Source organism: Diachasma alloeum, unplaced genomic scaffold (genome assembly GCF_001412515.2).
Source record: "Diachasma alloeum isolate Michigan unplaced genomic scaffold, Dall2.0 Dall_scaffold_00720, whole genome shotgun sequence".
Lineage (NCBI taxonomy): Eukaryota > Metazoa > Arthropoda > Insecta > Hymenoptera > Braconidae > Diachasma > Diachasma alloeum.
The window spans coordinates 155020-170337 of record NW_021680851.1 but is presented as its reverse complement, the minus strand read 5'-3'; the positions used below and the strand labels follow the sequence as shown (position 1 = coordinate 170337).

Sequence of the window (15318 nt, the reverse complement as noted above, 5' to 3'; positions counted from 1 at the left end):
GTAGGAGAAGGGGCGAAATCCAGCTGGTAAAGAGGTTCATTTTGTATTTCCTGTTTGTTGGGAATTTTTTTTGCAGTTTTTCGGACTATTTTGAAGCGGAACGAAGCTGACACGGAACAGGCGATTTTTCATTTATGGGGTCTCATAGTCACAGTGTTCGGGCCGACTTTGATTCTCTGGAGGAATTAGCTCGAGTTGTCAGGCAGAATTTACGTTCAGTGGGGGTGAATTTACACACAATTGAAGGGTCTTTTGCGGAGGTAACAAAATCAGAAGGGTCTCGTCGTGGTATCACGATGCGCANAGAGGAGTTGGGGCCTGATTTCACGTTGTTCCTGACAGCTTTCCGTGTGTTGGAGGGATACTAGGAGAAGACTTTTTCCAGTCTCGAAATTTAACTACATCTGTTGAACCGGGGAAGTGTGTTATGATCAATGGCACACGTTTGCAACTTTTCCCACCTGAGAAACCAATTTTGATAAAGGCCAGAACAGAGACATTGGCCTGGGCAACATCGTTGAGCACAAAAAGTGGAATTGTGCGTAAGCAGAAATTACAACCGGGCGTGTTTCTGGGTGAATGCCTCACGAAGCCACGGGGTGGTCGAGCNAAACAGAGACATTGGCCTGGGCAACAATATTGAGCACAAAAAGTGGAATTGTGCGTAAGCAGAAATTACAACCGGGCGNTGCTGATGATAGGGAGCAAAGGGAGCAATTCAGCACACCTATGTCTACTCCGTTCTCGGTGCCGGGGGGATCACTTCTGTTAGGTGATTTCACCCCACCATTGCGTAGGCAGCCGGATTTACCGGAATTGGATATCTCAGGTATTCGTAAAATGGACACCCAGGAGATCCTGAGGGGTAGTGGGACAGATCAACTTGTGGCTGAGATGCTGAAAATAATAGAGGGGGCCCAGGAAAGGATTAAGGAGGAAGCTCAGGAGCGGCGACGATTGGAGGACGAGCTACAGAACGCTTGGGCAGAGATGTATCGTGGTCGTGACGCAGCTAGGGTAAATAATCTTCCTGGTACTGGCTCTAGTAATGGTTACCTGCAAAGGGGATTGATAGACCTGAAGGGGTCTCTACAGCTTGTTCATTCATTCAATGGCGAAAAGGCTGATGAGTTGATANTCTCACGAAGCCACGGGGTGGTCGAGTAATCATTTGTGTGATGAATACCACTGAGGATGACGTATTCTTGAACGTTCCGATTGTGAAACTCGAGGAATTGCCCACCGCCGAAACGATAATGCTGATGCATGCAGAAATTAAGCAAAGCAGAAGGAAGAAAACAGATCGAATAAAACTTCTTCACGAAAATCTGAGGATTTCTNTGTTGCAACCTGAGTTACATCCTACGTTACTGAAAACTGTTTTGAAGAATAAGTTGACAGGCAAGGCATTTGTGCAACTGAAGCATAAGAAAATAGAAAGCTTCAGTGAATTAAAAATCAAGTTGGAGGCGTTGTTTGGCAAAACAAAGTCACTTGTGGGATTGCATGCGGAGTTCAATAACATGCAGTAACGGAGTGATGAAGACATCAGCAAATTTGCAGCCAGAGCTGAGCGAGTAACGCTCGATTTAATCGAGGGCATACAAAATCTCTTGGCTAACAATNCCATAGATGAAGACCAAGGTGATTGGTATCAATGGCTACCCTATGCGGCGTTTTCGTACAATACAACTCCGCATACTGCCACGAAACGGACACCGTTTGAGCTACTGTATGGGAGGTGTGCTGATTTACCAACCTCAGTGAAGCAGCCGCCGCGACCTACTTACTCGTATGATGACTACGCACAAGAGTTACGTGAAAGACTTCGCGCATCTCACCANGAGGGCATACAAAATCTCTTGGCTAACAATTTGGATGAAAAGGAGAAAGGTGGGGCGAGGAAAGCGCTTTTGATATTGGCTAAAGCGAATTTCGAGCAAGGGCTACGTGACCAGATACAAATTTTGGTCAGAGCTAATAATTACAAAACATTGCATGAGGNCATGACTCATACCCACTGCCGAATATCTGTGATATTCTGGATCAGCTGGAAAACACAAAATATTTCACCACACTGGACTTGGCGTCGGGATTTCACCAGATTCTAGTGAAGGAGGAGGACAAGTGCAAAACGGCTTTTTCAACACCGTTTGGGCACTACGAATTTAACCGTTTACCCTTTGGAGTAAAGGGAGGACCGGCGACATTCCAAAGGCTGATGAAGTCAGTCTTGGCTGGAATTCAANCCTGGAGTAGGTGGTTCCAGGCGTTCTCAGGGGGGGAATCGTCATTCAGTGGGGCGGCAATCCCTGGGGGCGGGATATTTTGCTTGCGGCCAGGCAGGGCATCAGGCAAAAGATTGCAAGGTGCAGAAAAGGACGAGTGTACCTGTTCCAGAACGANAAGGCTGATGAAGTCAGTCTTGGCTGGAATTCAAGGAATCAGATGCTTTGTATATCTCGATGATATCGTAGTTTTTGGAGCAAGCCTGAAGGAGCACAATGACCGTCTACGAGAAGTGTTGGANAATAAAAATGCTGACAGTGGCGCAAAGAAGAATAACAAAAATAAAGTGGTATCGAACGAGGAGCCTACGCTGCCAATGGAGGCATTCCAAGTGATGCAAATTAACGAAGTTGAGAATGATGAGGATCGACAAGATGCTGAGGTTTCACTTAGTCCCAGTTCTAGAAGGCGTAAGATCACATCTGCAGATCCTTCCAAGACAAAAAACCATTTAATTTTGTCAGCCGATGAGCTCAAGCAGCCGACAATGTTTTTAGCGGACTCTGTGGCTGCTATATCAGTGATAAAAGCTGGGGAATTGAAGGAAGGTGCGAAGGTTCAACCCGGGGGAAGNAAGAAGTGTTGGAGCGATTGAGGAAGGCTAACTTGAGGTTACAGCCTGACAAATGTAACTTTTTGAGGAAGGAGGTCGTTTACCTGGGTCATGTGATTACGGAGGCAGGGGTCAAGGCTAATCCTACAAAAATAGAAGCAGTAAAAAACTTTCCGGTACCTCGGACAACGAAGGAAGTGATGTCCTTCCCGGGGCTGGCGGGTTACTACAGGAAATTTATTCGAGATTTTTCAAAAATTGCCAAACCTCTCACAGATTTATTAAAGAAAGGAGTGGCTTGGATATGGGGAGAGAGAGAAGGCGTCGCATTCGAGAGCTTGAGAGAAGAGCTCATTTCGGCTCCAATATTGCAGTATCCAGATTTCAAGAAACCATTTTTGTTGACAACCGATGCATCAAATAAAGCATTGAGCGCTGTTTTATCACAGGGAGAAATTGGAAGTGATTTGCCAATCGCTTACGCAAGCAGGACACTGAATNGAACGCATGGAGGCGAGATTCAACACAACGTTGGTTCGTGACGACATGGACGAACATTTCATGGTCATCACAGCAGTTCTTGATGGAGCGATGAGAGACGCAAGAAAAATTCTGCGCCTTCTGACAGACGAAAGAGGAAGGATCCTGGGAACAGGAGTTCTCTCAGAGCAACATCTGGTAGAGATTCTGAAGAAAGCTAAATTGCCAACAGGATTCAGCTTTCCGATAGAAGTTGGTATTAACGTTATGCACAAGTTGGAGAGAATTTCCACCATCAGTATTCACACTTTCAACNAATTACCCGGGGTCAGCAGGCTAGAAAGGGAGCTGAGGGTGATGCTGTTGAGGTTGAGGAGTCCGAGGCACCTGAAGAGGGGTCCGAGACACCTGAAGAAGGGTGCGAGACACCTGATGAGAGTCAAGTGAGAGTCACTCCAGATCCTGAGGACATCCCAACAATAATGAGGGAATACCATGATACCCCTTTTGGAGGACATCCGGGCGTGCAACGAATGCACGAGAAAGTAAAGCTAAAATATAAATGGAAGGGTATGAAAAATGACATTGAGAAATATGTCGCAGGCTGCAAGAAATGCCAGCTGAATAAGTTGGGAAAAACAACTAAGGTCCCTATGCAGATTGGAGAAGCTCCGGAGACGGCGTTCGAGCAATGTGCAATAGACATAGTTGGTCCATTACCAGTCACGGAGGATGGGAATAAATACATCTTGACGTTCCAGGATGCGTTGACAAAGTTCAGTAAGGCGATTGCAATTCCCGATCAAGAGGCGAATACTGTGGCAAAAGCATTCGTTGAGAAAATTATTTACGAGCATGGAACGCCTTCGAAATTGCTGACTGATCAGGGCAGGAATTTCACAAGCGAAATTTTTAAAGATGTCTGTCGTCTTCTCAAGATAAAGAAGATTCAGACAACGGCCTATCATCCTCAAACGAATGGTGCTCTTGAGAGGTCTCATCGCACCCTGGCAGAGTATCTACGTAATTTCATAGATGAAGACCAAGGTGATTGGGATCAATGGCTACCCTATGCGGCGTTTTCGTACAATACAACTCCGCATACTGCCACGAAACGGACACCGTTTGAGCTACTGTATGGGAGGTGTGCTGATTTACCAACCTCAGTGAAGCAGCCGCCGCGACCTACTTACTCGTATGATGACTACGCACAAGAGTTACGTGAAAGACTTCGCGCATCTCACCAGGTTGCGAGGGAAAAATTGAATGCGTCGAAAGAAATAGCGAAAAAACAGTATGATAAAGATGCGCAGGAAAACGATTTCTGCGTCGGCGACAGAGTTTTGCTAAAAAATGAGGTTGTGCGACGTGGAAGGTCCAAAAAACTGACGCAGCCATGGCTTGGACCTTATGAAATTACTCAGAAAAATTCGGATGTAAACTACACCATTCGTTCCGGGAAGAAGAACAAAAAAGTGAGGGTACACGTCAATCGATTAAGAGCCTTTATTGGGTTGATCACGTGTGTATCTGATGAACAACCTGAAAATTTTGGAGAAAGCCGAATGGCTCAGGAGGAGGAGCAGGAATGTAAAGGAGAATCCAAGAGTTACGGGTTGTTAGCAGTTGCCTTTACATTAATCATGCTAGCCGGCATGATCCCAGTTATAAGAGGGGAGGGGCATACTGTCGATAAGTTCGTTCACACTCCAGGCCTGCATTTTGAATCGATTGGTAGATTGTTCCTTAGCAATCACGTCTGGACCGTTGCAGCGACGACGGATGTGACTCCTTGGCTACGGAGAGCAGATCAACTGGAAAGTCACTACATATTGACGCAGGCGCTGTTCTTAAAGGCCGGGAAATCAGGGGAGAATTTCCGAACGATCTTGAAAGAACGTATGAGTGAACACACGGAGCTGAGAAAGGCAATTCACGGGATTCTAGGTATAGGATAACCTGCCAAAAGTCGCCGAGGCTTAATTGATGGATTGGGCAGTGTGGCAAAATCACTGTTTGGCACAATGAACGCCTCAGATGCGAAAGAAATTCAAGAACGGCTTGATCGTCTTGAGGGTCAACAAGGGAACTCATATGACATCACGAAAGGTCAAATCGAAGTCATCAATTCTACGCTTTTCCGACTGCAACACACAGAGGAAATCGTGCAGAAAAATGAAGAAATTCTATTGAACGCGACACAGCAGCTGTCAGAACGCATGGAGGCGAGATTCAACACAACGTTGGTTCGTGACGACATGGACGAACATTTCATGGTCATCACAGCAGTTCTTGATGGAGCGATGAGAGACGCAAGAAAAATTCTGCGCCTTCTGACAGACGAAAGAGGAAGGATCCTGGGAACAGGAGTTCTCTCAGAGCAACATCTGGTAGAGATTCTGAAGAAAGCTAAATTGCCAACAGGATTCAGCTTTCCGATAGAAGTTGGTATTAACGTTATGCACAAGTTGGAGAGAATTTCCACCATCAGTATTCACACTTTCAACACGAGAATCGTGACGATGTTGGAAATACCGCTGGTAAACTCTCAAATCTACAGCGTATATAAACCGCATGGATTGCCAGTGAAAACGGTTGAGGGATATTACTCATATATCGAACCAGAAAACGAGTATTTAATTATCCACGGGCCGACGCAGCAGTTCATTCCAATGACGTCAGAGCAGTTGGGGAATTGTAAGAGACTCGACGGGCAATACCTGTGCACGGAAATACTGCCTACGCAAGCTATACGGCCGTATAGTCCCTGTGAGGTGCACATGTACGTTGACCCCGGGAAAATTCCAGATTCATGTGTCGTAAAACACATCATGTTGAAACGTCTACTCCTCATTCACCTGACCTCGGACAACGCATGGCTTTACGCAGCGCCACATCCAGAGGAGATCACCGTTCGATGTGGGCAGAAGGAGAATAGAAGCATCCTAGAAGGGACGGGAATCTTACAGATAGATAACTTATGTGAAGTTATCGCCGCAGATTTCACAATCAGAGGACGAAAGTCGTCAGGAGTACGTCTCGATCTGCATATTCATCCGAAGATGAACTTGACTCTGAGCGAGAATACGAGCAACTACCTGAAAGAGGGCCAGCTGAACCTGAAAGATGTCCATCTTCGCAGTGTGGTACGAAATGTCAAGGAGCTGCAAGGACTACAGGCGGACTTGGAACAAGAAATGAAACGGTTGGATGCAAATGCGACATTCTTTGGCATCCCAGACCTCCTCGCACATCCAGCATCAATTATCTCTAGCGCAACGATATTTCTCCTCATCATTACAGTGCTATCACTGTGCTGTTGGTGCCGACGTACCGGTTCGGTAATCCGAGAGTTGATAGGAGGAACCCAGGCACCATCTCACCCATAGGTCTTAGGAATATTTAAATAAAAGTTAATGTTGATTGTAAATATGTACATGTAAAAATTCCAAATATGGAATTTTCCTCTCTGGCCGGGAGGGATGTTGTAATCCAGAATATTCCATGACCGAATTACGAAGTGATTCGTGTTTAATAATTATGAAATTAACTGTTTATCGATTGTTTACCGATTCAGCATCGTATTACACCACGGGATCGTTTTGTAATACGAATACAACGAAAAAGAGACAAATGTGTGTCACGGTTTTCTTATAAAAACCGAGAACACACTGCACTCGGGAGTCATTACCAATGTAGTTCATTTGGGAATTAATCTTAATTCTTTTGTATTTTTACCGTTACACTTTGACTAAGAAATTAAGTAAATTCAAGTATCTTAACACTGAAGTTTGAGTCCATTATACTCGTCCATTCTACCTCACACAACAATAGCATAAATCGGTTTATGATAACTGAAGTATGTTTCATATACAACACATTCAACATCGTCAAAATTTGTAAAAATTACATCTATTTGGGTATTGAAATTGGTTGTTACCAGTGAAGATGCTAATTTTGTCTGTAGCTCATAGCGTTTCATATAATTTATCAGATGATTCGAATTTTTCCCTTGTTCATGCTTTAAAATATTGTAATTAAAATCACCGATGCAAATTTTCTTACTCTGCATTGGTATTTTTTTCATTACATCCTGCAGAACTCCGTCAAACATTAATGCAGTCGTTTTCGGTGATTTATACCTACTGATCATGTAGTAATCTTCTATTTTTATTACGAATATTTCAAAGTTCGCTGTTGCATTAGATTCGCGTTTGACTGTGACGATGTCTACATGTAATTTATTTTTCGTATAACAAATCAATCCACGATTATTGGAGCAGTCATCAGATCTGAATGTAATTTGGTAATTTTCTATGGGAATTTCATCGTTGTGATTTGTTAATGTTTCACTAAAAATTAAAATATCATTTCGCAAAAACCACTGATCATTTACAACATGTATCAGCTTATTTTTCAGCGTACCAACGTTTTGATAGACAATTTTTAGATTATTCTCACATATCAAATTATTGTATGACAATTGCAATTGTTTGCTAGTCCTTAAACGTAGCAATTCACGCAAAGCTGGATTAGGGATATCTGCCTTATTAGACTTTCATTTTGCGATGTAAAATTTACCCAAAATATATAGGCCACTCAGTTTGTTAAGTGACTAAGGGCTACGTAAAGCATTTGCAGAGATCGCCGTTCTGGTACCTGATTTTTGTTTATAATTTCCCTTGATTTAATTAATTGTATATCATCTTCCGTCATAGTTCCAAGTGGCAGATTATTCAGAGCATTGATAAACGCCAATTCATCTTTCTGGCGCATGATTTCTGTTAATTCGTAAAACTCAAATTGATTCCATAATGGATTAATGTCGAAAAAAGCAGCCATTTGTAATGATTTTTCCTATCTCAACCAGAACCTTATCGATATCCTAACTCAAAATTGACGGAAACCACGAAGCTGGCAAATCATCACTTCGTTCTCACAAACCACTCCCCTCGAACCGAAAGATAACTCAATAAACAAAACGCGGAGTCAACGAACCGCAACCGTATGGAAAAAGTACAACAAAACCGTAAACCAATTGTCCCCAAAATCCAATAATTCAAAACCAAAAGAAAACGTCAGAGGGATGGAATGTGAGGGTACGGTATCGCTCGGTTGATCAGTATGTGGGTCGTGGAGAGAATGGTGGATTCGAAGGTTTGGAAGGTCAAAACAAGGCGGGACAATTAACGAGGTGGAGAAGACATCAAAACCACAATTAAAACTAAATCAAAGGATCAAGGTCGAAAAGAAAGAGTAACGCAAGTTCTCGTTTACGTGTTCCGCTATTGCTACTTAATTACAGGATTTCCTTGGCAAACATAATAATAACTGTTTTGACTCGAATTACTTTCAAGGATATTGATAATTTCAGAAGAATGTAAAATGTGAATAGAATCATCCGGAATTTGAGAGAATTGAGGGCAATCGAAGGGGAGATACGTAACTCGAGGGGTCCTTGAACGTGAGAGAGAGAGAGAGATATGGGGTCATGTGAGGGTGAAAGAGGTCATCTGGGGAATACAGAGCATTAGGGGCGTTTATTGAATCGCGGAAGGGTTATTTCGCGGTGAAACAGAGCTATGGCCAGGTGGGGTAACTCCCTAATATTTTTCCATTGGTCAATGAGGGGAGTTTTCTCGAGATCTCGGTGAAAAACGAAGAATTACCGAGCTTAGGGTGGCGTGACCTTCGTCGCGCGACGGAGAGAGCAAGGGACCTTGAGCACGTGGGTTATTTCGGCCGGCGGCGCCGACGTAGCAACTAGTGGTCTCGTGACCTTGAATGCCGCGTGGGTTTTCATCTCCCCACTATCGTCCCGAAAACAGCGTTAAAACGGAGGATTCGATACGAGATTTCCGTTTAAAATATTCTCTTCTAACAAAAACATAACTTTTCCCTACCCAAAACTAGGATTTTTCCCGAATAAACGAGGATTTCACGGAACTGAGGGTTCGAGGTGAACTACACAACGCATGAGACGCCGGATGCGCGCGGTGGTTTTCTCGGTTTTGTTTTTATTCCCGTGGGATCACAATTTTCGATTAAAACAAAAGACTGAGAAGTTCACCAGAGCTTGGGGCCATTTTATGCGAGTAATGAACGTAACTGAGGCGGTCGCAGGCCTATCAACAGAACTTTGCGAATGCGAGGGACCAATGGCACAGAACCAGGGGTTATATGGCATTGGGGTGCGACGTTTTCCGCACGTTTTTCACTCCCGAAACACTTATACTCGCGAAATAAATGCACCAGTACTCACCATCGTAGTTAATGATCCCTTGGGGCTACTGATGGGGCCTTTGGGATGCTTACTTTTCACTTTTTTTTCGGAATTTTTGGGTGAATTTCCTTACGGAGATGGAATTTCACGCGTAGCGTATCTAATCCGGGAGAAGATTCATCTCCGGGACCATAGCGTCGGAGTGGGGAAAAATGGAGGGGCCATGAAGCGGCGTGCGCGTCGCCTTGAATTCCCTAGCCGATGAGAGGCAGGGCGCGGGTGATTTAATTCAAATATTTGAATTGGGTTTTCGTTGATTTGACGTTATTTATTTAATTATTGATTCTTTATTATTGTTATTGAACCGTACTAAACCGTATTATGAATTATAGAGCGGATTTTAGCCCTGCTTACGACCGAAATAAAATAATTTATCCCTGAGGGACACTCTCCGGAGAGTAATTAGAAACTTCTCAACCGAATATTAAACTTTTGAACCGAATACCAAAACTGGAAGATTTCTAACATTTTCGCGACCAGGGGAGCTCGAGAATTTCACTCGTTTTTGTGTTCTTCCCAAAAACAAATCAAAAAGGGTTGTCAAAAGCGCGCGGGGTGGTTCGGTGTGTCGTCCTTGATCCTCCGTGGCCAATGGCCCGTTAATTTCATTTACGTAGGCTTTTCGTGGTCGAAACTGAACAAAACTGAAGCTGATTAACGATATCAATTATTCCGGCAAACCTGAAAAATTGGTTTTTATTTCGATTGAATTTACCTTTCATCGGCGGGAATAGACTTGGCGCGGTAACCGGATTTTCGCTCCTACTCGGGGTATTTCTCGGGGAAAAACGTAACATCGGGTTTAGCTTCTCTAGGGGAGGATGACATAACTTTAGTTTTTTGCGATGAGGAACATAGATTCGCGCGTCTCACACTTTGGAATGGGGTTTTTCTCTCGGAATAACGTTTCTCTCTCTCTCTCTCTCTCTCTAGCCTATATAATTACCCTACTGCTTTTGTCAAGTGACGAATTGGCCTGGAATTTCGTCACACATTTCATTCATCTTAGAAACTTGATGAACTGGTCTGTCCAGGACAGGTGGTAATTGATTTAAATCACTGACAGCTAAAACAGATACACCACCGAATGATTCATTTACGCCCCGAATTTGTCGTAGTCGTGTGTCTATTTGATTTAGTATTGTGCAACTCACCATTGAAATTTCATCGATTATCAGAAGTTGCATTTTCGAGAGTTTTTCGCGAATATTATTAGCTAAATCACTAGATAATTGACCTATTCGCGCTACAAATTGATTGCATGGTAACGAGAAAGCAGCATGTAATGTTATACCATTAATTAAAAATGCGGCTTTTCCGGATGGAGCACATAATAGAACGATTATGTTATTCATATTTCCTCCAGGTAAACTATCGAAATAATTAGTTATTAACTGATACAGCGTGTTAATAACAGTACTTTTTCCTACGCCAGCTGATCCACTTAAGAATATTTTGAATGGTACTTTTCCTACTTTATAACATTTCAAAACATGTATAACGAACTCTTTTTGTTTACAATTCAAGTTTCTAATCATGTTTTGGAGTTCATTTTCATTCACCCTGGTCGGACATGTATGTCTCATCTTGTGAGTATCATTCTTCTTCAGATGCTCATTAGATTTACATTCTTCACCATCTTGTTGAAATAGATCTATCTTGAGAGAACCTGAATTTAGCTTAATTTGGTCTTCCATAGTTGCCCGCATATCTTCCTCAACTGGTTCTAATATGTCATCCATGACTTCATCACTTATAATGGAAAATTTCTTCTGATTACATTCGATAATTGCTCTATTGTTCTCGTAAACTTTTTCGTAATCAACATTTTGTACTTCCAGTTTTTTGTTTCGCCAAGGCATGAATGGTAATATTTTCTCTCGATAATAGTTGGCTGGGTCTTGTTTTAGGCTGTATCGCCGGTATCGAATAACAGCAGCTTGTTCTCGAAGTTTATGTTCTCTCTTCATCGTCATCATCATCGTTTTTCTCAACATCCTTCGAAAATTTTTTTTTGCGTTGTTGATAATTAGCTGCGTAATCAGCAAGACAAATATTTCCATGTTCATTGGTTCTGTCCGTATATTTCTTGAACACATCAGGCATGTATATATCAGTAGAATCCGCATCGAGTTTTTTCAAAGTATCTTCGGATTTAAACATTAGAATCCGTTCTGTTATTGGAACAGTGTTGATGAACAATGTCTTTCTACTTTTTTCGAGAACTATAACGATAGAGTATGATAAGCTGCCTCTTGTGAGGACATTAAATTACCATTGAGAAATACATTTGCAATTTTTCGGAATTTGTCTTTGACACTGGTATTATTGTTATCACAATCGATAGTAGCTTCTCTCAATAGTTTAGATAAACCAGCTTTAATTTTACTGATGTAATTAGTCACATAACTCATTACTGCATATTCATTCAGTACAAATTGCAAATCAATATTTGATTCAAACAATTGTAAAATATCTTCATTATAAGAATTAATATTTACCTCCAAACTGGATCTTTTCAAAAATACATGTTTCTGTTTTAATGTGCTACGAATAGCAAGGATATATTCTTCTTCAGACATTTTCAACTTTTCTAAGATTTCATCATAACTCATAAATGTTTTCTTTTTATAAGAACTCATTCATTAAGGTTTCAATTGCTTCAAACTTTTTCGGTGCAACTTGATGTTCATTCAAATTCCATTATCATTGTTTCCTTCATCACCGGATATGCAATATGGAAGCGACATTTTTTATTCTTCTGTCCTTTATCACAGCTATGATCATGCTTATGCAGTTGCAACTTGATGTACGGATTTTTTTCATCATATTTACACGTGAGAAACCTATCAATAAAATTAATCAGTTGACCATTGCTTTTTGCATTACTATTACACTCATATTTAGGGGATTCCTTCAACCACAGGAGCATATGTTCATGTGGGCTACCACGTTGTTAGAATTCAACTCTTTGATAGCTGTCTTGAAGTATATATTCTCCAAAAACTCTTTGTTTTTGTCTCAACAGCCACATAAATTTTTGAACTTTATGATCGAAATATCGTGCGCAGGTCACTGGGTCATTCCGAATCAAATCAGCTTTGATATTATAATCCAAATTATACGCTTCCTTTATAGACAACGTTGTGTACCCTTATCATTGTACTTCATTAAAGTCTGCAATAATTCAGGCCAATGATTCTCAGCAGCGGATAATGTTAGAAAAAAAGTAGGGTTACCCGATTGGCGAATCATTGCTAATAGTTCTTTCTTCTTATGTTCCCAATATGCTGGCGAGGATCGAATAAATTTCAACATTCTAAATCCACAATCAAAATCAATTAAGTTAGAACGAAAATCAGCATCTAATGCTTTGGCAACATTGATGTTATCATTGGCACTTTTCTTATTTCTCCTTAAACATATATTAATACTGGATGAACATGATATTTCTAAATTTTTTTTGGCCATGAACAAAATTCTCGTAGGAATGCACGACCGTCGATCATGATGTCTCACCTCTGATTTCACACGATCTGAATAAGATATTAATTTCGGTAAATTGAACGAATACCCTCCAAAAAATTTTGGAAAACATAATTCATCCAAGTCTTCAATTTTATGCCATGCTAATGGATATTTATCTTGTCCCGGTGCGACTATTTTAACAATTGGAGTATAATTCTCAACGACGTCCGCATTATTATCAACCACCAAGACCTCATCGTTATTTATTTGTGAAAAATCAATCAATTGTTCAATTTCCCTCTTCTCTTCTTTTGAATTTTCAAGGATTCTATCGTGCTCAACTATATTGGTGATATCATAACTTGATATACTTTCAATTTTTGCATCATCAATAATATCATTAGTGTTAACTATAAAATCTACTGGCTGATTATCATTCTCATAGTTCTGAATATAGTTGTTGTCTACTTTAATAGCGTATTTTTTATACAGTGGTGTAGTGATTAGAAATTTTAATGCTTCACAAATAACACTGGGCCTGATAGATTCAAAAATGTAATCACTTTTGTGACTAATATGTCATTTCAACTTCAACTGAATTGAATTGAATACTTGGAGCATATAATTGATATCGACTTGTATATTCACTACACTACCTTTTAGACCTAACTGTGGATTTAACGCATATGGCTTTAATGCCCGAATTTGCATAAAATTTAATACTGGTGCTACCATCCTTTCTTCAAGATCTGACAGTTCTGTTACACATTTTGGTATTTGCCTGAACTGGAGACCATTGCTAGTTGAGGATTGATGGACATTGCCACGATATGCATAATTTTTGCATGTGTTGCATATGAAACCGGATGGGAAGTTGTTAATTTTGGTTAGAAAATCGTGGCCGCTTTTTTCGATGATTTTTCGTCCGTTCAGTTCTACAACTGAGCATCTAAAAAAGAGACCTTCACAACAACAAAATATGATTGAAGCTGTTTCCGACCGAAACTTGATGAATTGAAATTGAAGTTTTGCTTTCGGAGAAGATTCTCTATTTCTCATCAAACGATTATAAAAATTATCACGAAAATTCAATATATCAATTTCTCTCTTATCTCTGTGCCGTTTCGATTTTTTTCCAATTCACGCGCGCGATATTTCGCATTCTTTCTTTTTTTTCATCCTTCGTGCATTCAGAATCCTTTCCCGCTTTCCCATTCGCTTTTCTACAACGTGTGATTCTCATTCGTTTCAGATTTTATCTTCTTTCATTTCGGCTATAAATCTTATTCAAACGGAGTTTTTCATTTCGTATAATATTCCGCGAAATTAATTTTTGATGAACTTCACATTATTCCTCAACATTTTATTTCTCATAACATTTTGTGCGAGCTCACGTGATTTATACGCTTTGTTTCGTCGCAGAATACGATATCTTTTGAGATTATTGGATAATTCATTTTCAATATATTGTATCCTTTGTCTTAAAACTCGATTCCTTACAATATTCCTTATCCGTTCATTAATGATATATTCCTCACATCGTCGAATAATCACCATCCTATTCTGATAACTTTTACTTTCAATTCTACAGTATTCGTCACTTTCTCGCTTATGATTCATATATTTTCTTTTTCTCTTATTTTCTTCCATTGTAAATACAACTGGAGCCCTCTTACACTTAATATATGCCTTTTTTCCTTCATTTTCATTACTAGTAAATTGGATATTTTCTCTTTTACCCTATAACCGTTTTTTGTGCTGTTCATTTTCTTTTGTTTTGAATACAGTGTCAGATCGTAAATACTGTTTTCTTTGTTTGTCTCTGTTCTTTTCTAATTCACAATAAACTGGATCCGACCGTTTTATTCTTATCCGTTTGGCTTTATTCTCTTTTCGTTGCATTCTTTCATTTACCTCATTTTTTAGTTTATCATGTTGCTGTTGGGCTCGAACCTCACCATTGGGAGTCATGGAATTATTTTTGTCCTTTTTTGCATTTATTCGACGCCTATTCTTATTATTTTTATTTCTTTCCTTGTTTAATTTTCGATTGACTTTCATTTTTTTTACGGTTTTTTTTCAGCTTTGGGTGGCTATTGGATATTTTGCTTGTCGTTTCCAGCTGACCCTTGAAGTTTTCTCTTTTCCATTTCTCGCAATTATGACAATATTAAAGGAAATTACAATAGCGTAATAATGGCTCTATCTCTCTCTCTCTCTCTCTCTCTCTCTCTCTCTCTCTCTC

At 40.5% G+C, this 15318-nt stretch overlaps 1 protein-coding gene and 1 pseudogene across 1 annotated transcript; one reads left to right on the top strand and one right to left on the bottom strand.

Moving 5' to 3' along the window:
* Positions 1 to 5346: 5346 nt before the first annotated feature.
* On the top strand, positions 5347 to 6711 carry LOC114841534. Its single transcript, XM_029126553.1, has one exon. It carries the CDS (start codon positions 5347 to 5349, stop codon positions 6709 to 6711), a length of 1365 nt encoding a protein of 454 aa, XP_028982386.1.
* A 4847-nt stretch (positions 6712 to 11558) lies between these two features.
* Positions 11559 to 15318, bottom strand: part of LOC107044381 — a 14016-nt pseudogene continuing 10256 nt past the window's right edge.